This window comes from Crocodylus siamensis, chromosome 9, assembly GCF_052110815.1.
Source record: "Crocodylus siamensis isolate JL-2025a chromosome 9, ASM5211081v1, whole genome shotgun sequence".
Taxonomy (NCBI): Eukaryota; Metazoa; Chordata; order Crocodylia; family Crocodylidae; genus Crocodylus; species Crocodylus siamensis.
Window position 1 is genome coordinate 68,138,965 of NC_143403.1, and position 26,463 is coordinate 68,165,427.

Sequence of the window (26,463 nt, forward strand, 5' to 3'; positions counted from 1 at the left end):
CTCTGCTGCCAGCGGGCAAAGTCTCCATCTCAAGGAACCACGACGGCTCTTCCTGGGCTTTCTCCTGCCCGAGAGGGAGATTATTTGTGCCTCTCGCTCTTTGTTGCTTCAAGCGAGGAACGAGTCGCCTTCCCATGATAGGCATCAAGAATCTTTCCAATGACTGTAACGGGAGTTGGACACAAGCGCCAACCAGCTCCGGTCTCCGCATGCAGCCCTCCGGCCAGCAGTAACCCTGCCTGCGCCTGCCTGCAGATGTCCGTGCCAGGCTTCCAGCAGGAGTCCTCCCTCTCCCACTTGGCCGCCAGCCCCCCCAGCATTGTGTCAGTGCGCGCTCGTTTGGATCAGCCCAGGTGCAGAGATTTATCCACCTTGACACTTTTCTGTTGTGCTTAATTGTCCCATGTTTTCCAGCAGCAGCAGCAGCAGCAGATGCCCCGCAGCAGCCAAGAAGAGAAGGATGAAAAAGAGAAGGAAAAGGAGAAGGAGGCTGAGAAGGAGGAAGACAAGCAGGAATCTGAAAACGACAAAGAAGAACTGGCAAAGTAAGTACATTCCCTGCTTTCTTCCCTCCCTCCCCGGCATAAACTCGCGTCAGGCTGGGAAGTCATTGTCCTTATGTACCCTGCTTCGCTGTCCCAGGGTCCTGCGGCACGGGGAGCTGGGGTGAAGTTGTCATTGCTTTGAAGTGCTTCTAGCATATTCTGGGCTCCCAGCCCTGTGTGGGGTGACCCCTTGGCAGGTTCCCTCGGCTGTGCTGCATGCCCCTCTCTCAGCTCCTTGCACTGAGTGGGCTAGGCTTGCTGCTGGCGAAGGAGAGAGAATCTGTTGTTTTATGCACTTCCCTCCTCCTCCCTTTCCCCTCCCAATCTGGAGAGCTCCCGAACCAAGCTGCTAATTTGTTTGCTACTGATTTAAACTCCATCCACCCGCAAAGCCGCTCTGATGCCCGGCATCAGTTTGTTGTTGCAGGAGAGGCTTCCTAGAGTCGAGCGGGCTCTGAGAACGCAAGCAGAGCACTGAGCTTCACCTTTAGCACTATTGATGTCAATGTGAGATCTTCCAGATCAAGGGAGCCGGCCAGGTTGATAACTCTGCCTGCCTCCTGCCTGACACAATCACAGCTTAACAGGGAGCAGCGGATTCATTGCCGAGGCAGGTTGGCAGGCAGACTGCTAGCTGTCTGTAATGGGCTTAATACTTGGTTTAAAAGAACATCTGGCTTCATTATATGCAGCCTGCCTAGACATTTACCAGCAGGTCCCTTTCAGGAAGATAAATGAGGAGGAGGCGATGATAAATTTGAATGGCCCAGCATTAAACCTGTTTCTGTCAGGTCTCTGTGCGCGCTCGGTCCTGGAACTGCATCCATCTGCAAAAAGCAACAGCCACAAAAAAAAAAACCCAACCAACCCCGAGCTGAGAAAGTGCCCTCCTTGCAAAAAAAACCCCCCAAAAAACAAAAGGAAAAAGCCCCTGCAAGGAAGAGAGTGCAATAGTAATTTCTCCCATCCACGTAGGGAGAAGAATGACGACACATCTGGGGAGGATAACGACGAAAAAGAAGCCGTTGCTTCCAAAGGACGCAAAACTGCCAACAGCCAGGGCCGGCGCAAAGGCCGCATCACCCGCTCCATGGCCAACGAGGCCAACAACGAGGAGGCGGCTACCCCACAGCAGAGCGCAGAGCTGGGTACGTAAGCGGCTGCATCTGCAGGGCATGCACGGGGCCTTGGGCTGAGGGAATGGGATTTGGCTTGACCCAGCAGGGACTGGGTGCAGGGAACAGCATCGTTTCTGGGAGGGAAGCGGGAGCAGAGGTTTCTGGGAGTTTACTTTTGGTCCATCACTGATCAGTTGGCCAGCCCTTGGACACATTCCTTCCCCTTGCTGTGCCTCTGTTTCTCCATCTGGCAGACGAGGACAGAAACGTGGTCCCCTGTGCTGCTCCTTGCCTTGGGCATCAGGAGCGAGGATTTTCTCCAACAACTCAGTGTTGCCCAGCAGCATTCGCCCAGCCAGATCGCCGGTGTTTCAGAGCTTCAGGCCTGTAGCTCAGTGAGGTTTAGCCTGTTTAGGGCCTTGGATAGAAAGCCCTGAAGAAAGGAAACATGCCATTTTTAGCAAAGCGATCTCCAGGCAGGATTGTCTCTCGAGCGAGTGGCTGTTGAGTGAGAGAACATCCTTTTTTTGGAGACTGGCAGCAGTATTCCCTTTGTGTGCCAGGGGAGGATCAAGCCATGCCTGTCCTTTGGACTGCTGTCTGTCAGGACTCCCTGCTCAGCCAGCTCTCCTCAGGAGGCAAATGCTCTGATCCTCTGCTAGGCCACCCCTGCTGTGACAGGCTGATGCGTGCTGGCAGCCTGGCTGGGAATCACCCTCTCCTCCCCCCGTCCTGGTCCCCACTCGCTCCAAGTCCTAATGCACCTGCTCCCAGCCACCGTAGCCACGTGAGGCAGCCCTGACACGGTCCGTCCTTACGGTCTCCAAAATCCGCTCTTTCCCTTCCTCGTCTTTGCAGGCACTCAGACCAATGACTCAGTGAGGGAAGGGCTGGGACAGCTGGCCTGGATGTTTCCCTTGGACTGCCTTCATATAGCTCCATGGTTGTTGTTTTTTCCTTCACATCCACCCCAAATGTTAGTTTCTCCCTATCCCATATGTCCCACGCTGTCTGTGCTTTGAGCAGCTTTTCTGATTGCCTGCCTCATTTCAAACGCCATCCCTGCAGCGCTGACTGAGGCGCGCTCCGATTTCAAATGAGCCATTTCCAAAGCTGGACCCAGCGGCCTGGACCTCAGACTGCCTGGAAGTGCCTCCCTGGTTGCATGTGAGGATGGAGGGATGCTCCCACTGAGCTCATCGGAACAAGGGACCTGATTCAAACCCATCTTGCTCTAAAACAGCACCACAGCTAGGGGTGAGCGGGCTGCAGACTCCCCTTAGGGTTAGAAAGGCATGAGACAAGGGTCCTATGTGCAGCTTAGGTCCTTGGAAATGTAATCGTATTCCCTGCCAGCCACACAGGGGCTTGCAAGCGTTAAGAAGCAGCATACAGAGAAGTACAGTAATGTATGCATATCCAGCCTGATAGATCATGCATGTCTCTCACCTACATGACAGATAGGCAGTTACTGTCCATGGGGAATTATCCATTATTGCCTTTAGATAATCAGCTACTTATTGCCTTATTGAATTATTGTCTTGGGTACTCAGCAAAGCCTATGGCAGTATTTGCCTGCTTTTCCTGTATAGTCCCTGTAGCAAACACAAGGGTAACATGATTGAGCTGAGGTGTGATGCTGGAAAACATTTTATGGGCACCTGCTAGGCTCGTAACACCTTTACCGTGAAAGGACATTGTGAAAAAAGGAGCGGCTATACAGCCCTGAACTGGCGTAACTCACTTGAAAGCAGGGTAAAATTACCCCAGGGTGAGACAAGGGTAAAAGTACGCCCGTGTTGGTATCGCATGTCTTCAGCTTACCCTGGGCTAGCTGTTGGCTCCAGGCAAATAGACAGTTGCCTGCTCCCTTGCCATCTAGCGGCGAAGCACTGCGTGCACGTCGCTGCTCCGGGAGAGCAGATAGCGTCTGCTGCAGAACCGGGCGTAATCTGCACCGGCGTACAAAACCCATGCAAGTACACCAGGTTGCATGTCTAGACCTTCTGCTTCTCTGTTGTGAGATTTCCTTACTAAACACTCTGTCTCAGTCATGATAAATGGTAAGTAGAAACATATCTGTTCCCCGCCCCCCCACGCCAAGCGTGGTCTAAACCCTCAACCGTGAGCTCTGCATCTTGGCATTATTTGCGTGTGGTATCGAGCACAGGTCCCTGCTCAGGTTTGTTAGATGGTGTGGAAAAAGGACTAACAGGTGCAATACCAATAAATCAGCCAGCCATCATCGCAAACAGGGAGAGGACTGTAGGCAGTGACAAATGCAGAAGGATTGATTTTACGGGCACGTTGAAGCGGCCATTAATGTGCTGTCTCCCCAATAGCACTTTAATTGAGGTTGGCTAAGAGAAATTATTGCATGTTAAACACCAATCGAAGATTCAGAAACAACCAGAAAAAAGCCCAAGTTGTGGTTTAACTGCAGCGTGCTGGAGCTCCCAGGAGACATCTGTTACATAACTGCTCAACCTCAATAAATATCATTAATCAAACCAAATAGACCACTTACTTGACATTTATTTAACATACAATAACAGTCTTATTAAAAACAAATTAAATGCCAAGTCAAACGTGTTTGGGATGCTCAGGTTAAAGAAAATAAACCTCAATGCCTTTAATTTGCCTAGGGAGGAGGGCAGGGGGGAAACTTCCTAGGTATTGATTTCCATCAAAAAGCCTCTATCAGCTGAGCTATCGCATATTGGCTGGATTTCTGTGGGGACTATTTCTAATGGAGGAAATGACCTGTAATGTCTTACAAGAGGTGGCACCTGCAGTCCTGTTCAGTCAGCTGTGAAGGAGATCCCTTTATCTTCCTCGCAGGCCCTGATACCTCACAGGTCATGGGCATCGGAGCAACGATACTTTTCCTCCTCTAGAGCCTCAGCTCCTTTTACAGCTTCTTGAAGACGCTGCCTCTCCCATCGGCAGGCTTTAACCTAACCTATCGGCCTGTTTTTTCCATTTTAAAAAGGACACTGTCAAAACATCTCTCATCACGGTTGAAATAATGCTCTGCCAGTTGTTTGGAGTAATAGTCCGCTGGCAGCCTGGACCGGAAATCTGCTTCCTTACCGAGTTGTTTTTTGCCTCTGACTCACCCACGGGTTTGTTATTGTAGGGTTTGCTCACGAGTGCCAGACTCGCCTGCAGGATTGATTTCACAATGAATGCGTTATGCAGGATGGCCGTGTTCGTGGCACCGAGCGCGTGGGTAGAGAGCGCCAGGGATTGCCAGGCCAAGCTGGCATCCGCCTATGTCGGTCCTCGTGGGAAGGGTGTGGGGCCCAACCATTTCTCCTGTTGCTTTGGGGCTTTGCCTGGGACTGCTGTCCAGCCCCCTTGCACAGGCACAGAGGCGCACTCAGAGAGGTACCTGTTGGCCTGAAGGGCATCTAGCAGACAGAGCTGCCGAGGTGCGGTGCATTCGTGGTGGGCTGCCTGGAGTTTATGCCTTGTCGCTGCCTCCTCGGGTTTTACGGCTCAGTCCTTGCGTTCCAAGCATTTAACTCCCTCCCGCCTTGACCTCTCGGTTCTCTCTGTTGATTTTTCAGCTTCTTTGGAGATGAATGAAAGCTCTCGCTGGACGGAAGAAGAAATGGAAACTGCTAAAAAAGGTAGGACCGTCTTTTCTTCCCTTCTTCTTAGTCCTGCTGTGTCTAGAAAGGCAGCCAGTGCAGTCTGAGGAGGGGTGCGTTCACACAGCTTTGGTGCATGAGAATCCTAAACCTGCTGTCGTTTGCATCGCTTTTACACCTGTGCAGCTCTGGGAATCGTTCCTGGTTTAGAAGGGGAAGGGAAAACAAGCTGTCTAGGCTCTTCAGTGGTCATTGTATTTTTTTTTCCCTCCCATAAAATACAGTGACCACTACCACAAATACAGAGTTGGCAGCAATTTCAGGGATGGCGTTTGATCTTGCACAAAAGCCTGGCTTGATTGCTCCACTGATGCCATGGAGGAAGCTTTGGTTCATGCTCTGTCTGTTGGGCACAGCAGAAAATGGTCCTCTGTCTGCCCAGGCCCGGGTGTCGGTGGAAGAGCACACAGTGGTTTGACTTCCTCTGGCTTGGGCTACGTAGCTTTAGAGTTAGCTCTTGTCACATTCTTTGTGCTTGTGGGATGTAGACCTTGGTGGTTTGACAAGCAGAAAGTAACTCTGTGTCTTAAGACAAGACCAGATGAGCGTGTAAACTCTACAGTCCCCAGATGCACCTTGGCATGCACCCACCAATTGCATTAAGGATTTGCATGCCATCTTTGTTGCCTCCTTACCACGGCACCCTGTGGTTTCCAAAACGGGTGCTGTGGTGCCCAGATCCACTTGGTCAATCATAGAAAAGCCACAGGGCAAGGAATCCACGAGGTGTACGGGGATTCTTCTTTGAAGCCTCAAGCAAAGGGCATAGCTTGAAAGCCTGGAAGGCCACTGGCCGGAGTGGGCTTGCTCCACATACGAACACAAGAAGGGCCATACTGCATCGGACCAATGGTCCACCTAGCCCGGTATACTGTGTCTGACCCTGGCCCAAGTGAACGCTATGTAGGGAGAGCATCAAAGCAGGTATCTCTGGAGTAATCTGTGCTCTATTCAATATACACCCTGGTTATTGGTTTCAAGATGCCAGAGGAAATCTTTCCAACATCCCGTCGCTATGGCAGGGTCCGACACGGAGACTGTTTTCTGAAAATGCTGAGTGTAGCAGGTTTCCCTGGCCACTTCCCCCTCCGTTGGCTGGGCTCCAGTGCCAGCTCTTTCGCTGTTTAATTTTTTCCAAAGTCACGTCCTGTTGATCTGCTGTGGAGTCCGCAGCCAGAGACCGCTGCATCCTGCTCCAATTGCTCCAGCACCTCTGGCCTCGCGAGCATTGCAGACGTGAAATTAAAATGGAAATGAAGTTTTGGCTGGGGCCGGGAGATGCAGGCAAGGCTGTCGATAGGTCTCTGATCTGTTTGAGGTAAGCACCTGCAGGAGGGCTGCTGACAACACGGTCTGCAGATCTGGTTTCCCACGTGCTGGCACAGCCTCAGGCTCAGGTTACTTGTTAATGCAACTGCACCCAAAGGTTTGTCTCGTTCTCACTGAAGTTGTTCTGACCCCCTCTTCAAGCCCAGTGCCAGTCTCATGTACTGCTGAGTGTTACTCCCTGTAGACACAAGATTTAATAGATAGACTTTAATCAAGCTAGCTGGCCTGCTGCCAGAGGCTGGGATTAGCTGGAGCTCAACAGTGCAATTCTTTTGTAAGGGCTGTTAGGAGCCACCCGCCACTTTTGATTCACCACCTGGCTACAGAAAGTGCTTCCTTGGCATTTGTGCCTCAGGGTGGAGCTACTAGCACGGAAAAGCCCTGGAACCACCCAGTGAGCCAGTGAGGAGGTTGAATTGGGGGAATTAAATAGCTCAGCATCCTATGGGGGTGAGGATGGAGCATGGAGTGCAGCCTGTCTGGGCCGCGCACCCCTTCACCTGCATAGGGTCCTGGGGATGACCTTTTCCCCCCTTGGTGCTAACTTGTGAGGTCCGAGGTCCCCGCCCCAGGTATATGCAGAGACGGCAAAGTCCTGTTTTGCCAAGACCTGGCCTGTTCCACGAGGCTGTTTGGCCTGGTTTCCACTGGCGCTTCCAACGGCTGGTCCATGATGCTTTCGTCTTCGGCCTGCAGCCGGTTGGCACTCAGCAAATGCCGCTTGCAAGTGCTGGGTATATAGGTCAGATATGGACTTACGCTGTAAGTCTCTTCCGGCTGCCATCCATGCAGCCACACTGATCAGGACTTGATCCTGAGGCTGCCCAGGGATGCTCCAAGGAGGATGCTGTGCATGGAAAGAGAGAATACAGGGGCGTATGGCACTATTAAACTTAACTAGGGGTGCACCAACCCAGCAAGAGGAAAAGTTTGACTTCGTGACTTCTATCATGCAATAAACTTTGGTTCAAGTGTCTGTGAAAACATGCTGAGATTGGCACGATTACGGGATACTGTGTTTTTTGATATAGTCTGCTTTCGTTCTGACTGGGTTTAAAGATAGAAAGCAGAAAGGTTTGCTTTCTGTGGTTGCTCCGGGATGTACCTGATTTCCTTTTCCACTTGACGATGCCCAGACTGGCTCCGACCCCAGCCGGGTTGTCATGGCAGATGCGTTATCCCGCCCAAGTCCTGCGTACCCGTTCTGGGAAGGGCACTGCTTGGCGAAGGGTGCAGCTGCAGACAGCAGTGTGGGCACAAGAGCCAGTAGGCATCACCTGCCCAGGAATGAATTTTGGTTGGAATTTGAGGAAGGTGGTTTCTCACCTTCAGGGGACGGGAGGTCCTGGCACTGCCTGCCGGTAGGAGCAGCGGGGGCTAGATGGAGCCTGTGATAGCAAGGGATTGAACACATTTGTTGCCTTTGATGGCAAGGAATTGAACTCAAGAGAATCCCTTCCAGCCCTTTGTCCCTCAGCAGGGACTCATCGCTGCGCAAGATGCAGATCTGGGTTTCCCCTGCAGCTTTTGCAAGTGGTTTTGCTTTGACAAGGACCTGCATAAAAAACAGGATCTTCTTACTCAACCCTGTCCTTCAGCGCGCTTTCTTGAGACTCAGCTCTGCTGACTCGAGTGACTAAAACGTGCTTTGCCTGCTTCTCTGTCCATGTGCTCAGCCAGGCTGGGAGTGAGGGGGCTTGGATCTGGCCTATGCAAATGCAGGGACAGTAATGGATTGGCACAGGTGTGCAGAGGCTGTGCAGGTGTCCCCGACGGCATTGTGTGGGCTGCAGAGACCTTCACCCAGGGGATTATGCACAGGCAGGAAAAACCCCACATGGTTCTTTGGTTACCAGGGCTGAGAAGCCAGAACAGGGTCAAGTTCATCAAATAGTAAATCCCCTAAAACATGCTGTTAAAGGGGGATTCGAAACCATCCACGAGCCGGTGCCCAATTCAGCAAAGAGTTTCAGCTAAGCCATGGCTGGGGGCAGGGAGGGAAGGGGAATTTTCAGAAAAACAGAAACCTTTTGGTTTGACATGTATTGTTAAATGAAACCTTTCAGCCCTCCATTTCCAAATGGACTGTTTTTGGGGGGGTTCTTTTTTTTGTAAAGTGTTCGGAGGATTAAAGTAGCTGGGGGAGGAGGAATCCTTTTGGGTTGCCAGGAAACATTTTATTTGCCGTCAAGTGAAAGTGGTCTGTTGTTTTGTCAAAATAGATTCATTTGGGGCTAATTGTTCTTTTCTTATTGGCTGTATCCATGGCTCTCAGAGCCACGCTCTGCACCGGTTACCCAGCGCACCTGTCACAGGGAAAATCAGGGAGATGATAAAGGCCCCAGGATGTCCTCTTTATGCAGTCACCTTGCCTTCCCTCCTCTCTGCTTTGCAGCATGCTTTTGAACTGACACATCAACAGCTAGTAGAACCGTAAAGCCCTGTCGGGTTGGGTGCGGAGTAAGCCTGCAAGCCCCGCGGGGCCAGGCGGCAGCATCCTTGGACACCGCGCTGCTGGGTGCCAGCTGCCTCCCGAACCAGAAGCGTTTGTAGCCACCATCACACAGCACAGCAGACAAGCGCGTTAGCACAGACGCGCGGCAGCGCCTGCCGGACCCGGTTATACCGGAGTTAGCCTGTGAGGGAGCAGCGCGGCGTGCTCGAGGCCAGGTTGCGTAGACCTGCCTGTTGCCACGGCCAGGCAACTTGGCCATTGCCCCCGCTGCAGAGAGGACTCCTCCCCCACCCCAGGTTTGAGCTTGCTTTTTTCCAGGCTGATTTGAAAGGAAACTAGGAAAAGGAACCAGCGCACTCCTCCTCTGTCAGCCCAGCACCGCAGCCGTGTTGGCCAGGAAGCCGGCAGGAGGGGGTGGGGTATTGGAGCAGGACCTGTGTGCAAAGCTCCTTGGGGGCACCTCGCACTCAGGCCCTAGGAGCGGGTGTCCACACCAAGCGCCGTCCAGCCAGCCGCCCTCTCATCCGCAGAGCTGCTGGGATCTGCTGTATAGCCGGCGCGCTTACCCTCCCGCGAACGGGCAGTGGCGCCTTTGCCCCACAGCTCGTGTGAAGCACCTCGCATAGAAAGCAGAACAAAGAGCAGGAGGTGAACTGAATGAGGCAGCTCTGCCCCCTGCACAGACAGCCTGCGTCACCAGGTACCTGGGGCAGCAATCGGGTGCTAAAGCCTATTCATTCCCCCTGGGGGGGGCATTTGGGCTAACTGCCATGGAGTACCCATCCCTCGGACACCGTGTCTCTGGGAAGCATCACGTAGGGCATGTTTCCCAGACAGCCTGGTCCTGGCTCCTCCTGGAGCAGGGGGAGCTCCACATTTCGGGAGCGACGCTGGCTTGTTCGTGGTGCTGCTGTGGCCAAATTCATCAGCCGGAGGACTGGGAGCTTGCTAGCGTGCCGCATTCACCCCAGGACCCTGCAGAAGCTGCCTCCTCTCTGCATGAGCTCCCATCCCGATGTGGTCCGGAGAGACCCCTCAATGCCCAGCCTTTTGCCGCTGGCTAAAGGTCTGAGCTCAAGTCCTGCAATCCAGAGGCAGGTCCAGGGCTAAGCACTTGGCCTGTTTTACTACCAGCCAGGCCACAATGTTCCTCCCCAGAACAGAGCATCCCAAAATTTGGGTCCGCTTCCATGCAGGGGTTGACCCAGCGCCCTGTGCCTCCAACCCCTCGTCTCCTGCTGGCCGAGGCTTTCCCCTGCACGCAGCATTTGTGCAGCGCCCTGCGCGGGGTCGTGCCACTCGACCAGGGCCGCTGGCTTCCCCTGTCCCGCAGAGCCGCTCTCTCCGTATCACAGTTGGCTGGTTGTCATGGCACGCCTCTTGGCGAGGCGGCACAGAAACCCTGGGATTTGTTTAGCGAGTGTCAGAACGTGAAACACAAAAGGCCTGTCACAGGGAGCGGGCTGGTAATTGCTGTAATTTCCAGCCTACGTTTTAATTTCCAACACTATTCCCCCACCTCCAGCAATAAGGTAGCAGGAATAGTATCTCAACCAGGTGAAGAAACCGAGCCGGGTTACACTGCCGCAGCCGCTTCGTCTTTCCTCCGTGGTAATCCCTGAAATGAGAATGCGCGTTTCCCCAAAGTGGAGGGCGGGGGTGGAGGGAAAGGACTTTTTGTCAGAGCAGGGACACAAGAGGCAGAATTCGTGTCTTCTCCGAAAGGTCAGAGGCCGAGAGGACCTTTCCCGCGGCAGGCAGCAAGGGACAACCGGTGGGTTCAGAGGCTGAAGTGCGCCAAGGGTGGGGGGGAGGCAAAGTCTCAAAAGTTAGGGGCACAAAGGTCTGTGTTTTCTTGACGGAGGGTGTCGTGCATGGAAAACGGCTGTCACGGGGCTCCTTGCGCTCTGCTCGACACGGCTGTGTAACGGAGCAGCCCGTTTGGGTCGGGGAAAGGCTCGCAAGGTGACTGTCAGCCATGAGAAAGTGTTAGCACGCCCAGGTCCCCAAAGGTGCCTTCTGTCCGGAGAGACCCACGCGGTCCGGTTTACTGCGCATCATCGTCAGGAGAAAAACAGCCAAGCAAACGGAAAGGCGAGTTCCTCGGTCGTCCAAGTGAACCTCATCGTCCCAGGGGGGAATTTGCGTCGAACCTCGCCAAGGCAGAGCGGCTTGCCTCCCCGCGCCAGTTGGGGAGATCGTGTCGGGATGTGAACGCTGGCCCGGTCCCCTGGCACAACAATCCTTCTCCCAGCAAGTGCCAGGCAGCTCGAAGAGATTTCTCTTTGTGCTTGTGGAAGGAGCTTGGTTGCAAGTCTCCTTGGCAGCAGTAGGTCGCCTTCCAGGCATGCTCATCGTGGAAGCGAGAGCTCTAGCTGGAGCAGAAAGCTTGCAGGAACCGGCTGGTTCCCCAAGCTGTTTCTTCCAAGAAGAGCGAGCGTTACCAGACAGCACAGGTCACAGGCAGAGCGAGCCGTCCTGCCTGCCCGTGGGACCGCTGTGGACCAGCCGTGGCGCGAGGTGGCCGCGGGGTCCAGACGTGTGAGCTATTCCAGGCTTCGCCACCCACTCGCTCCGCGACCTTGGATAAGTCCCTAACGTCCTGCGTGCCTCCGGGCTCCCCCGTCCGCTCCTGAAGCAGATTCCCACACGCCACATCGAGCACCGCGCGGACCGAAGCTGTCCTGAAGCGCAGCCGCGTGCCTCGGGGAGCACCGCCGCCCATCAGCGCAAGGCACTTCAGCTTGCATCGTGCAAGGCCGGACGGGCCATACTCGCGGCCATAGGCCCAGGCTTTTCCAGTAACGCCCCGTCCCCTCGGACACCACGTGGCTGGGCGTGCTACCGGTCGGGCCAGGGTCGGGACGGTGGCCATCCGCGCCGGGAAGCGGGGCCTGCCGCGGGCTCCTGTACAGCTCTGGGGATGAGATCACTTTGCATTGCAACCTCTGCCTCTCAGTCCATCTGAGCTCCTGTTAAGGGACCCCTTTTACGGGCTCGCTCGCACGCTTTCCAAGAGGCGAGAGCTGGGTGGAGCGGGGGCAGCCGCTCCGGGAGCCGAAGGAGAAACCCCCTGAAAAGCCTGCGAGCCGAGGGAGTGGGGATTAAAGCCTCCCCTCCTCACCGCGCTGCCCCTTGGCTCTCGCGCGGGCCGGCTGCACTCGACAGCGCCTCTGGGCGCCGCGCTCCGCTTCCTTCCTGCCGCGCCGCGCCGCGCCGCGCCGGCCTCGTTTCACACCTACCAGGAGGCGGCTCCCACGCGCCCCCACCTCCAGGCCCCCGGCCCGCGACCGCTCCCCGCTGCGGGAGCTCGCCGCACGTGCCAAGCGCTCCCGCGGGCTCCCGTCCCGCGCCCGCCCAGTGCCGGCCCGCCACGTGCTGCTCCGGCGCTGTCCTCCGCCGGCTCTCCCCGAGACCCTCGCCCGGCCGAGGCGCGAGCGCCCTTCGGGTCGCGGCCCTCGCCAAGCGGGCCGGCTCGCGGCGTCTGGCGACCGCCGGCGCGCGCCTCCGGAAAGAAAAGCTCCTTTGAGTCGGCTCAGAGCGGAGGAAACTGCTACGCCGAGCTTTGTGTGCCTGGATCGCTCCCCCTGCTGTTGGCGTTCAGACGAGAGCGAGGGAGACAGAAAGTGAGAGAGAGAAAGGAAGTGAGTGCCAAGTTGGCCGCACCCCTTGTCAGCTTGGGTCAGTGCCATGCTCGTTATTAATGCTCTGTCTAGAGGTCACATTCAGACGAAATGAGCCTCTGGGTCAGCCAGAGGAAAAGATTAGCGCTCGCTCGCTGCTCCGCCACAGCGCGACGGCACCAGCCCTGCGCGGGCAGAAGCGGGGCTGCGGGGCTCTGCGCCCGCCGTGGGTGATCCTGGTTTTGGGGGGGAGCGCCTCCTGAAACGGCCCGGCCTCGCCTCCCGCCGCGCCCCGCGCCGCCGAGCAGGGAGGGCGGCGAGGGAGACTTCGATCCACCTTAACAAACCCCGCTCCAGACAGCTGGAAACCTCCGAGGAGGGGACGCGCGGCTGGCTCGCCAGCTCGACTGGAGGAAGAGCGCCGAGCCCGGAGCATGCCTTCCCACCAACTTCTCGCATCGGGGTCAGGAGGCTCCCGCGTGTGCGACCCCGCTCCGCGCCCCACGGCGGGGGCTGCCCCGGCTGCCGGGGGCTCCGAGCAGCCAGGGCTGCAAGGCTTTTAAAGGACCGGCTCTCCCGTTCGGGGGTTTTCGTGGGCTGGGTTTTTTTCCTCTCGCTCGCTCTCTTTCTTTGCCTGCCGCGAGAGAGCGAAAGCAAAATGCACGGGAGAAGGCGCGCGCGGAGAACTCCCGGCGCTTCGTAAGCGATTGATCTGCCTCGCGTGGCTTATTGAAGGAGGGCTCTCCCCGCTCCAGTCCGACCTGCCTGCCGTATGCTTCGAGCCGACTTGCTGACAGGTGAAGCTAGACCCGGAGAATGTAAGTACAGCCCGAGGGCAGAGAGGAAATAGCCAGCTTCTGGGGCTAGGGTTGGGGGGGGAGCGCGTGCACGCTTGTGTGTGTGTGTGTGTGTGTGTGTGTGTGTGTGTGCGCGCGCACACGCGCCCGCCCGCTGAAGTGCGCACATCTGCGAGCCGTTTCCCCGAAGCTAGGGAACGCGGCAGATCTGGTTGTTGACTCAGTCGTAGTTTCACTTGTGATATTAAATGGATGCGTGTGTTCTGCCAGGGGCAGACCCGAGCCCGTCCGTTCGCTGCGACGGGTCACGGGCTGCCGGGGGGTCACGCTGAAATGCATGCGCGCGGAGCAAAAGGGGGGAGATCAGAGGCTACGCCGGCGCGAAGCAGAGCCTTGCCAGGACCTGGTAAAGGGAGTTTTTTGTATCGGCAAGAGCCAGGGCGTCTCCTCCCAGCCTCTGGCAGATAATTACAGTTTTGGGAAGCAGGTGTTGCTGTTTTGCTTTCTCTCCCGTGAAGATAAGGGCGTCTGCGCTCGCTGGTTCGGTCCTGCAGGGGACGGTCAGTCCGTGCTTTGGAAACACACGGCCTCGCCTCCTAACGCAGGACCAGGCATCAGCCCCATGCGCAGGCAGCGTCCAGGCTGTGACGGTGGGAGGGCCGGGGGCTCGGCACGCTTTTCCCCGTAGGCCTCGAGGCGAAGGCTCCCGAGGAGCCGAGCCCGAGTGGGCTTCAGCCCAGCCCCATGATCGGGGAAGACGCATAAAAGAGCTGGTGCACGGTCGACCCAGCAGGAGAAAGGGCAGCAGGGAGCTGGCCTGACCGGTTACACACAGACGGGAAAGGTCACGCTGCACTTGGAAACGTTGGAGCAAGCAGAAAAAGGTCTCGGTGGAAGACCCCGTCCTCCTGCCCCCCGCTCAGCTGTGGCTGTCGCAAATGCCAGCCTGTCGTCCCCCCTCCCCTGCCCCGCGCAGCTCCAGCGAAACGCCTGCCGTCCAGGGAGCCCCGACTGCAGCGGCTGCAGGACTTATTAGGCATATGAGAGGCCCTTGCCCGAGCGATGGGTAATTACAGCCCCATCTGGCACACGTGGGATCCGGTCACCGGCAGAGCAGCGAAGGAGCAGGTTGATTGATTCGTTTGTGTCGGAGGCGCTCGGTGGGTCACGAGGCATCGGGGAGGGGAGGGGAGGGATCTCCGGCTTTGCTCTCCCCGGGGCGGGCAGCGAGAGGCTTGTAAGACGGCAACCGCTGAGATCCTGTGTTTGAATGGAACAGGGCGCTCGACGGCAGCCCACTTCTTCGCTCCTGCGACGGTGCGAACTTTACCTCTTTCGTTTCCTGCCTGCGTCGGGCTCCGCCCCGAGTTTGTTTTATTCCTGGGCCTTCGGCCAAGGGGCGTCTCGGACATGAGGAGCTGCAATCTGCCACGGGGCTGGGGGCAGCAAGCTGGGCTCCCTGCACCCCAGCCGTCTCGGGGGCCGGAAGGCTGGCGCCAGCGGTCCTTCAGCTACGCAGATCCCCCACCCCGACCCGGGGCACGGGTTCCTGCTCCCCCGGCCCCGGCTCCGGGCCTGGGAGTGTAGTTGCTCCAGTGCGTTTGCCCGGAGGCCAGGTATTACCTCGTCGGGGATCTTTTTGCCTTAAATGGTGACATTTGGCTTCACAATCCAGCGGGCAGGCCCTACCCACAAGTAGCGCCATGCTTGCAGGGGGGCAAGGGAGGTGGCAGCGGGGATGCTCTTCGCCCCCAGGGTGCAGGGGCCTGTGAGGGGCGCTGGACCAGGCAAGCCAGGCCAGATGCTCTGTCCGATGATCGGGCCGTGGCCTGCTGGTGCTGACGATGCCTCTTTCCCCCGTGGGGCTTTGGAGGCGGCGGGCCCGCCTGCCACGTACGCCAGGCGTGTTCGGAAGAACACAGACAATGGCAGGCAAGGAGTAAGGGAAAGTTGGAGCAGAGTCAACGCTGCGAGGGCTGATCCCGGCCCAACCTGACTGCACAGCACGGAGCCAGCTGGAGCGGAGTTACCTGGCTCGATGTGCAACCTGATGGCAGCTGCGTAGCAACCCCAGCCCCGCCTGGCAATGGAGCCGAGGCACCAGGCATGCGTGGCGCAGGAGCATGCCTTAAAGGGGTAGATACCGAGGCTGCTGCACGGGGCAAAGGATGTCTCCAGGCAGGGCAGTCTGGCACATGGAAAGGACACGGGCGTTTGTGTGTGGAGGTGTTGATTTGTTCAGCTGTATCAGCCTTGCTTTGTTCGGCTGTATCAGAGCCCCGGGGGGGATAGAGCAGGGACTCGGGTCCTTGCTGCCCTGCTCAGGAGCGTAAAGGCCACAGGTCACTGGAGAGATGACTGCCCCGTGGCACCTCTCCTCCAAGCTCCTGCTCCCAGGGTGAGCTCAGCCACTCTCTGGGTTCATGGAGGAGGTGGCATTTCTTCTGCCCTTGCTGCATTTGGCCTGCAGTCCCCTCTCCCCACCCTATACCCAACCTGCACCCTCGCCTTGGGAATCCATCGCCTTGCCGCCCTCTCGTCCCTCCATGGTGTCATCAGCCACGTGCTCACAACGTGAGCGTCTGTCTCCATCCCGCACTTCTGTGCCTGAACGTCCCTCTGCGCTGGAGGGGCTGTGCCCGTCTCTGTCCCGTGCCCCACTTGGGTGGACTAGGGACCCTGACGAGCCTTGCTCCGAGGAGTGACAGAGCCATGGGTGAGGCAAGGACGCGGGATTCGGGGTGACTCCACCATCGAATCGGTCTTTGGGAAGCCACTTGGTCCTTGCTCTGCGTCTTGGGTTCTCCTTCCACGTCATGAGGAAGGAGCACCCCCAGCCTCAAGGGAAAGCACGTGCAAGGTGGGAGGCCTAGTAGTCTGAGGATGAGCCACTGCCATCCTCTGCACCCACTTGCCCACTCTGGCTGTGCGCCACCCCTCCAGGCTTTCCCGGCTGCTCCGCCTGTCTGGAGTCGTCAGCCCCTGGCATAGTGCCCCTGAACATTTCCTCTTGCTCACGAGCCCGCTGTCGGCGCTGGTGCCCTCCCCAAAGTGATGCGAGTCACCTGGGCCAACGCTCGGCCACCTCCACATTGCACTCGCATCTCGGGTCCGTCTCTGCACGTGCTTCCAGCTTGCCCCCCAGCCCAACTGAGAGCTGCGGGCTCCAGCTCTCTTGAGCTTTATGTCTCTGGTGTCAGTGCCCCATGAAGGCCTGCTCTCCCTCTCCCAGCGGGGTGGAGAGCTGGCTGTTGTTGGGCAGCCCTGCTGCAGGAGGCTTCGTTCCCCAAGGCTGTAGGCCTGATGCCTTTCCCCTGGAGAGAAAAACGGGCTGCTCTCCACCATCCCCTTGGCCACAGAAGCCTTCCAGACAGATGCTGGTGGCCATATTGTTTCTGCGGCATTGGGTTTGCACATGGGGTGTTGCCCGGCCTGGGTGAATGAACAATGCTGCCCTTGTGCAAGTTTATCTGGTTTCAAACCTCCTAATTTCCCCCCTTCTTTTCTTGTTTTTCTTTTCTTCCTGGCTGAAGGTCTCCTTGAACATGGGCGGAATTGGTCTGCCATTGCCAGGATGGTGGGCTCCAAGACCGTGTCGCAGTGCAAAAACTTCTACTTCAACTACAAGAAAAGACAGAACCTGGACGAGATCCTACAGCAGCACAAACTAAAAATGGTAAGCATCCCGCCTCAGCCCACTCGGAGTGCCACAGATATTTCCCGGCAAACAGAGCTCCTGGCGTTCCCAACTCGGGAGGGAAGGTTTTCTTTTTTTCTTTTTCTCTCCTTGTAGGACGTGCCTCGATTAAAACCATGGAGCCCAGGCTTCATGTGATAGTTTAGAACAAGTAACAAGAGCGTTTGTCCTTCGGCTCATGGTATTTTACCAGGGAGTGGGGCAGAATAATGTGATTTCAGACAGGAGTGAGATTCTTGCTAAGACAAAGCATGCAGTGGCAGTGTGTCCAGGGACTGGGCCAGAGTGTGCTCTCAGTTTGCAGGTGTGTAAAATCCTGTGAAGCCAGAAGGTTTGTACTGATTTATCACCCCAGCACCAGAGACAAGAGCAGGGCCTCGTAATTCGGCACGTTTCCGTTGAAACCTTTGCCTAGCCTATACCCCACGGTATAGCGCCAAGTATAAACAGGTGAATGGTGAGCGGACCAGGAAAAGATTAAAGGTGGGGGTTCATCATGAGCTTTTTAGGATATTGGAAGGAAGAGAGAACAAACGGTTGGCATATCCAGAGGCCAGCACAGTCTGATAACAAGCTGGGGCTCTGACCTGACACTGCTCTCCTGATCCCACCTGTGACCATGGGCAAATCACTTAACCTTTGTCTCCCCGCTGGTAGAATGTGAAGACTAACGCTTCCCCCGCTCCAAAGGCCGAGGGAATGAATGAGCTGGTGCACTAGGAATGCGCTGTAGCAATGCTGTGCACTGCGACAGGACTACTAAGCCTTGTCAGTGTTACTTCACTGGCAGAGTACCCTGGGTACCGAGCTTCCCAGCTAATAGAATTCACATGGCTGAAGCCCCAAGGGGCGCTTTGAAAATGCAAGGGGCAGTGTTCAACACAGGAATCTCCCCAGCAAGCTATTGCAACACGAGTAAAAAGAAAGAGAGGAAAACCGTGAATGACTCACCCAGGAATTTAATATCCTAGTCTGTCTATAGGAATGAGAAATAGAGAGGACATTGGTGATTCGTCTTATTAATTCTCCAATGACCGAGACACTCGTGCTCTCCACGTCTCACTTGATTGTTTTAGAAACAAGGCAGAAAAGCCATACCAAGATCAACAGCAAAAAAAAATTACTGAGAATGGAGTGACACTCCCCCTCTCCGCCCCCCAAATAGCAGAACATTATTTGACAAAGATATCGTGTTCGTTACTGGGGAGAATCTGAAATAAGATCCTGCAGCTCAGTCGGTAATGGAATCAGAGTTGCGTATTTGTATTTACTCTGCTTCCTAACGTTACAGAAATTATACTGCAAGAGCACTTTTCTGCAGAGCCCAATTTTCCCTGCATCCGCTTCTCCGAGGTAGTAGCTAGACTCCTCCGTTCTAATTGTTCACAATTTATATCATCAGCATCATTCTATTTTTTTCGAGCATTCGCGGTTGTGGAATTTGGGTTTTGTGTAAGAACAATGACTGCTCAGCTGTTATTTTTTGTGCTCTATTGTTTTATAGCAACAGCAGATGCCAGAAGGCTGAATAAAATAACAGAACAACTGAGACAAAATTGCCGTAGACTTTTCCTTCTGATTCCTAAATATATTCATAAATGGACCAGAGCTCCTAATCGTTTCCTATGTAGAGTCTGTGCATGTCAAAGGCAACCTTGACCTCCTTCAAGGATAAGCAGTGGGTGATCAGGCAGAGATATCATCAGGTGATTTCACTATGAAGCGCCTGACTTCTTTCATGCCCTCAATGTCTGCACCGACTACTGATTCCCATGCAGATAATGTGCAAGGAAACAGAGCGACTCTGTTTGTCCCCAGATTTGCTAGAAGGTTGGTTAAGGAGGTTGAGCTCAATTAATCGGGCTTGGTCATTTCTAAAAGGCAACTCCCGCTCTGTCTGCCAGCCCTTTTTCCTAGGCGAGGTTGCGTCACTGATGTGCCTTGGGTTTTGCGCCTAGGCTCACTAGGGTGCCTCAGCTAAGCCTGCAGCTGAACCGCCACACAGCGCTGATAGACCCCTGTGCTCATTGCTCGGCACAGCCAGCGCCGGGCGTGGTTTTGAATTGCAGCTGTATGAAATGCACAGTTTCATTCGCTGGCTTCAGGTGCACTTCAGTTTGAGTGAGAGGGACCTGCTCAAGTGGAGAGCTTAAAAGTCAACCCCAGGGACTTCCACAGACCAAAACTGTAGCAAAGTCTTGCATGGAGCTTTGTGTTCTGGTTCTGCAGTGAGAGGCTGCTCTGTGCATGCCACCGGGAGCTTTGGCCTGTGCCTTGGGTCATTTCCAGGTCTGGCGCTTGGATGGGCAAGCACACGTGCCCGGTTTACTGCCGCACACCTGACTTGCGGAGGCACAGGGAGCTTCAGGAAGAGAGAGTGGGCTGGGTGGTGCTGTCCCCAGGGCATTGCCCCACTGCAACACTGTCCTGCGTCTCTGCAGTGCAGCTGGCTCGTGTGCTCTGACATTTGGGCTTGCCCCTGTGTCCCTGAAAGGAGAGTTGTAGAGTGAGAGATGTCACGCGGGGGTGTTCAGGGCATGCTGACAGCCTCTGTCAGAGCGTAGACCATCTCGCCCTTTTAGAGGATGGGGCAGCATGGCACTTCGCAGGGCCCCAGTCGTCTTGCTCGCGGTGGCCTGTGGCAGAAGGGGCTGCCTCATTTCAGGAGTGGGTTGATACTGCAGCAGATAAGCAGGCCCCACGCTTTTCATCCCCGGTCCCTGGACATTGCTGGGTGGAGCTGCATCTTCATCCCTCCATGAGCCAGACCTACTGGTACGAGGAGTCAGGAGGAGCTGGCGCTCTCTGGCCAGGGTTAAGCCTCTCTCTTGCCACCACTTCTGTGTTTTTTGGGTCAGTTTTCGTGCGATTTGCCTGGCACCCTTCTGGCTTCATCTTTAGTTAGTCTGGACCTCCTGCAAGCCAGCTTCTCCTTTTGTTAACCACAGCACTTGAGGGGAACAGGGCGTTTTGTCACCACATGTTCTCTGTGGTCCTCTTCAGCCATCTGCGATTAGACTCCCGCCCCAGCAGGAGACTGCTCCCGGTGCCGCGGTCGTCTCGGGGTGTTGATTGCTATGGTCCGGGCCCCGGGCTGCGGCTCCCTGGTATACCTCCATGCTGGAGACGGGTCGTGGTTCTGCCTTGCTGCCGAGGGCCTCTGGGAAACCTTTCCCTTGGCTCATGTGTGGGACTTCTTCCCAAGCCAACTGAAGTCACTGCTGAGATTCCCATAGGGCTTAGTAGGATCAGGCTGTTGGTCTCGGTGCTGGTCCTGGCACGAGTCCTGGGGTTTTGCATTGTGCTAGGGTTGGTGTTAGTCCCAGTTCTGACCCCAGTCCTGGAATATATATCATCACGTCATATGAAACCGGGAGCGCCTGCATCACGCTGTTAGGAAAGGCTGAGACAGCTGCCGAGGGTAGGTAAATATAATGACTGCTCTGTATCAGTAGCAGGCTTTTTTTAAAGCTGTTTTGGCTGTTCTTTCCCTATCAGGTGGTGATCCCATGAAGAGGCCAAATTTGTCTGGACTGCTGCTTTCCCTTTGGGGCAGGTAGCCAGAAAGATGTCACCCAGTGGGAGATATATTTCCTCCTCAAAAATACACTGTGCGGCCAGGGTTATTCAGCTGGGAAGAAGGGGGCAGGCTTTGGTAGTGCCGGGCGGTTTGGAAGTAGGGGAGAGGAGGTGAAGGAGAACTGCGAAGCCTTGCCAGACTTGGAGACAACCTAATGGAGCTAGCTGGAAACCTGCCCGTGCAACCCCAGACGTCTGGGCTGGCCTTTCTAACCAGTGGAACGACACGCTCAGCGCTACGGAGCGCAGTGGGCGGAGAGTCGGCTTTTAGTCCTATGCTTTTATATCCCTTTTTCCATGTAGCTGGAGGTGCGAGCCTGCAGCAAGGGGCTGCCCCATCATAGGCAGCGACATCCTGCCAAAGCTATGCCTGCGCATTCCCAAGGAGCAGTAATACCCGCCAGGATGACAGGACACACTGTGCAGTTAGCATTGAGGTGCGCGGTTTTTGGCAAGTACCAAACTAAGCGAGCAAGAGGAGGGCTAGAAAACCATGTAATCGGCATTTATATTCCTGGCACCTTTGCCTTCCTGGGGTGTCCTCAGTTCCTAGTACCAGGCCAGGCTGCGCTGCCGTACCGCCACTTGTATTCCACAGGGAACTCGATTTTCCCTTTTAAAATGCAACTTGGTGTAAGCTTCTCTCCTGCCCGCTTGGCTGTGCCGGGCAAACCGATAGCATGCGGTTACTGTTTTCATGTGTTTGCGCCGTAGTAGCGGGTAGGATTCTCTGTCGGGGTGAGGGCTGTATTGTGCTGTAGGCCAGAGGCATCTGGTCCTTACTGTCCTAAGAGTCGCCCGTTGTTCACAGAGAGATCATAATGTATACAATTCTAGAGGAATCGTGGCAAACAAGATCCGGTTGAAAAGGAAAAACTATGATACGTTAGCTAATATTTGCTCAATCGTAAAGAGAAATAACTTGGTGGAAAGGTGTGCAGTGTTTGCTGGGTGTCTATATGTTGTTTACAATAAAAGGCTCGGGGGACTTTTTTCTGCAAAGAGCTGCAGATAATAGATTGAAAGGGCCGCTCGTGTCTTATGAGCTGTGGTCTGAGCACCGCTGCGCTAGGCGCTGCACGAGCAGGCGCCAAAAGCATAATCCCTGTCCCAGAATGGTTGCAAGCAAAGCCAAAGGTGACAACAGGTGGCCCGAGTTTTCTGGAGTGACAGGAGGGCAGGGTCAGAGCGGGGACTTGCGTGGCTTGGTAGGACTTGCCCGGCACCGGAGCCCTGGATCAGAGCATGTGTTACTGCTGTTGCGCGGCGGCCCTGTGTCTTAGATCTGCCCTCCTGGATTTCCAGTTGCTCCCATTACATATCGCACGCTCATTATGCGCTGTCCTCTCCCACACAGTCCCGGAGCCCTGACCAGCTGCCCAACTTTGCGAGCAACCTCCATGTCGGTATGTGCCGAGCGCTGCCGCTTGCTATTCAGCGGTAATAAAAGCCAAGTAAGGCGTTGAGGCAGAGGCTGGTTCCCAGCTAATTCCCCAGTGTCAGAGCCTGTTTGTCGGCTCGACTGAGTCACAGACGCATGAGTAAGAGGCAGAGAAGGCTTTGCCATAGTAACCCAGGGAGCTCTGTCACTGCAGTTGCGCTGTCGGGAGCCCGAACGGTGAGCTGCTTCCCCAGACAAAAACTGTGCAGCCGTTGAATAGTGGCCTTGATGAAACACGGCTGCGTGTGCTGTAATAGAGATCGCCCGAGGAGTGCAGCCGGGGTCAGAGGGCCCTTGGGCACCATCCGCAGCACCTCCGTGCTCCGACAGCAGCGTCCCCAGTGCCTTTTCCCTCTCCGGGCTAGTAGGATAAAAATAGGTTGAAAGCCAGCGGTGTTCCCAAGCAAGAGCAGCTGGGTGGTTTGGGTCTCTCCCTGTATCTGGAGATGCTTGCATGGGGGTGGGGAGGGAGGAAGAGGAGCATTACACTTCCCAACATGGAGATCCCGAGGCAGCGCTGGCGCTTCCGCTGGAGTTTTATCTGCTCATCCCCCGAGACAAACACGCTGTGCGAGGTGCGGGGGCTTCATAGTTGTTAGGAGCCGGAAGGGACCTTACAGATCGTCGGGTCCAGCCCTCCCCCTGCACTTTGGGCAGGAAAGGCTGCTGAGATCAGATGACCCCAGCAAGGTGGACGTCGAGACAGTTTTTGAAAATTGCCAGGTTGGATGACTGTTTGCAGAAGATGCTGGGCCTGCTTCTACCAGCCGTTCTTTAACAGCCATCCTGGGAAACGGGAGCAGAGGGTCTTAGTTGGAGCCAAATAGCATGACCAGGAGCAGCATGCATGTGTCAGTGTGACCATCGTGTTTGTGTGAGAAGGTGAAATAAAGAGGCGAAAGGGCATGGGCAGAGCAGCCCAGGATCTTGTTTGACCCCATGCTGCTTGTTGACTATGTGACATAGCCACCTAAGTGGTGCAAGCACCTACTGTGGACACTTTCAAGAATCACTTGGATGCCAATCTTCCTGGGATCATTTGACCCCAGCTGACTTCCTGCCCCTGGGGCAAGGGGTTGGACCCAATGATCTTGCAAGGTCCCTTCCAGCCCTAATGTCTATGAGAGGTATCCACTGACTTGGGGGTCTTAAGCGAGCAGTGATGTTTCCTGAGCGCCCACAGCCCCCGCAAGCTTCACTGGGAGTTGGTGAGGGCTGAGCCGCTGTAAAAATCAGGCTGTTGGATGGTGTCTTGGACACCCCGGGGGCCGGATACCAGCTGTAACTTGCTGTGTCACTATGTGAGCCCTTCTAATGCAATCCAGTACATCACAAACTTAATTTTCTTTGTCAGGATGGCTTGCCTGAGCATGCAGTACTCAGGTCCAGCACCCCATCGTGTTTCCAGCCCTGAAATGCTAATATTAGCAGAATCAAAATTCTGTCACCTGAAAACAGGGACCCCGAATCAGGCCCTGAAAGGAAAGCGTTGTATCTTATCACCCGACTTCGGGCAGCGCTCTCCCATTCTTAGAGCGCGGCACCATGGAAAAATGCCTGTTTGCCGGGAGCCTCTTGGGCAGTGCTGTCGCTCCAGGCTGGTGTGCTGCTGCCTAGTGCACCCTGGTGAAGCTCTTTGGAGCGGTCCTGTGTGCACGCAATAAACTTGGATGGGGTTCGCCTGCCGTTGGCGGCGACTCCTTGAGAAGTGAGCTGATCCCCGCCATAAGGACCAACTCGTGTATACGTGAGACGTCGCCTTGCTCTCAAGGTTTTGTTGTAGAGACAGTCAGGTTGGGGCTAAGGTTGGTGCCATTGTGTGAGTTGTCCCCCCATTACCAATGCAGGCTTCAGGGATTCCCAGGCTCCTTAGATGTCAAGACCAGGGGGAGAGCTGACATTGCTGCTGCTGCTTCTCACAGGCAGGTGTGAGGGCACGTTCCCTGCCCTGACGTGCTTTTAATCCTAACAGGAGCAACCAGAGGCAATGAGGGGAGTAGGAGGCAGGAAAGGTCTGAGGGGGCCAGGTCTGCTTCCGCAGCAGTACAAGGTGGTTCCCTAGACCATCTTCTCTCTCTGTCGTCAGAACTTGCATTGCGTTGAACCCTGAGGTTGCCACCAGCTTTGTCTGCCAAACCCAGTGCCAGCAGACGCTTCTGGCCTTTGACCCTTGTGTGCTTTCTTCCCACCAGGAGAAAGAGCGGAACGCCAAGAGGAAGAAGAAAAAAGCCCCCACCGTGCAAAATGAAGAGGCGGCCTTCGCTCCCGCAGCGGAGGATGAGGAGATGGAGGTATCGGGGATAAGCGGCAATGAAGAGGAGATGGCTGAGGAGGCAGAAGGTGAGGCATTGAGGGCCACCCTTCCTGTGGCAGGGATCGGCTCGGATATTCCTGGGGTGCCCCTGGGCTCCTGGCTGTTTAGTGCTATATTTGGCCCTTTTTTCTCCCCCCCCGACAAGCATCTCCTCGTGGGCAGGCAACCATGCTGGGCAGGCCAAGTGGTGCTGGTCCCGGGCACCATGAGAGGGTAACACTTCTGTGCAGCACCAAGTGTGCTGACCTGAGCTCCTCAGGCTTTCACCATCTCGGGGGTTACAGTCCGGCTCTGAATTTTGTCTGGTGCAGTGTTGATTTAAGGGTAGTAGGGAGGTGAGAGCTCCATACTGGTATCCAGTATGGGCCAGCTGGCATCCAGGGCACCACTTGGGCCCCAGAGGGGTCGTGGCCTGGACTGTTTTGATAGGGGTCAGGCTGGCGATGGTGGGAACCGCACTTCTCTGTCTCTGGAAGGGGAAGAGCATAGGCAGTGCAAGCTTCCCCCTGCGGCCTTGTCCTGGAGACGTCTTGCCAAGGGGGAGGTGTGTTTTCAGAGCCCACTTACAGTGCCGTCTCAGTGCCCCCAGGGACACACTCAGTGCCATCACTACTGCTCCACATAGTCAGTACCGTTCCCAGTACCAGAACCCTCGCAGGACAATTCCCCGTCTCGTCCACACACCATGGGAGCCCTCCACCTCCCCCTTTAGGCCCCTCTAGTCTAGTCCAGTGTATCACCTCGTGCTTTCTAAGGTTTATCCCCCCGCAACAAAGAGCCTGCCCTCCTGACCGACCCCCTGCTCCCAGGGCGCACTGCTTATCCCAAGGCCTGGCACACTTCTGCTGTCTTGTAAACCAGTTTTTGTTTCATCATTTTATATGCAAGACTGTTCCCAAGGCGTCTTGGCAAAGCCCAGGGACACGTCAGGGTTAGATAGCTGGCACCGTGCGGCGGCAGCGGGGGGAGGCGTCGCAGTGTAGGACTGCAGATGGAGTCACTCTCTCCTGCCCGCTGCCTGGGAGGGTAGCTGAGAAGCACCCTAAAAGGCACGGCTGCTGCAAAGCCCTGGTTCACCGAGGCATTTCAGCACCTTGCTTGAGCACAGCACAAAAATGACACTGAAGCCAAGCGTTTTGCTGAATCAGGCCCGCAGTGCCTGAAGCCACGGGGTTGCCAATGGAGCAATGAACCACCCCCTTCATTGTCTCATTGCTTTAATGACTCTCCTGATTCAGACAACATGTGCCCTGGGGTCTGTCCACTGGTGGGTGATCCTCCATGGCAGCAACAAAATCCGTAGCCATGGGGCAGCCCACCTCTGCTTTTTATTTATTTCTTAAATTTTTGTAAAGAATATCTTTGCTTAGGCAGCTCTTACTCCCCCACTCATACAAAAGAAGGGAAACAAAACGTAAGGGGCAATTTTAGCTATTTATCACTCTGAAGCTGCAGTCGCGAGTTTGGGGAAATGTATATAATTTACAACAATAGCCCCGTTTGACTTTTTGTCGAAGTAATTTAATAACTTAACCAGCAGCGTGAGCACCCTGCTGAGTCCTGGCCTTCGAGTCCGGGCTAATGGGACTTGAAATTGCAAATCTTTTCAAGTCATTGTTGGAAGTGACTCATTACGAGGCAGATTCCAGGTAAATCTTCTGTGCTAGGTGATATGTGACTCACAGACACAATGTAAGATGTAGTTATCGGTCTTTGTGAGAGCAGTTCAGAGGAAACAATGTATTTTAAGATTTAAAGACAGCTCTCTTGACACACTTAGAAGCTTTGTGTTATTAGAGCTTCAGTTCTCATCTCTTATTCATCCTGCTGGGCGGAGAGAACTCGGTTTCCGAAGTAGGCTATTGAGCTGAATAAACTTACGAGCAGAGGTGGATGAAATGTCACAGGA

General features: G+C 55.4%; 1 protein-coding gene across 28 annotated transcripts in view; it reads left to right on the plus strand.

Moving 5' to 3' along the window:
* Positions 1 to 26,463, plus strand: part of NCOR2 (nuclear receptor corepressor 2) — a 335,757-nt gene that overhangs the window by 240,005 nt on the left and 69,289 nt on the right. For 25 of the 28 annotated variants that reach the window (XM_090062093.1, XM_090062092.1, XM_090062105.1 and 22 more), the window contains 5 exons: positions 415 to 545; positions 1,521 to 1,693; positions 5,236 to 5,298; positions 17,057 to 17,199; positions 24,433 to 24,580. In XM_090062093.1, the coding sequence (XP_089918219.1) occupies positions 415 to 545; positions 1,521 to 1,693; positions 5,236 to 5,298; positions 17,057 to 17,199; positions 24,433 to 24,580 (658 nt within the window). The remainder of the gene's footprint in view (positions 1 to 414; positions 546 to 1,520; positions 1,694 to 5,235; positions 5,299 to 17,056; positions 17,200 to 24,432; positions 24,581 to 26,463) is intronic. The other 3 variants (XM_090062096.1, XM_090062120.1, XM_090062122.1) reach the window with 1 other exon arrangement.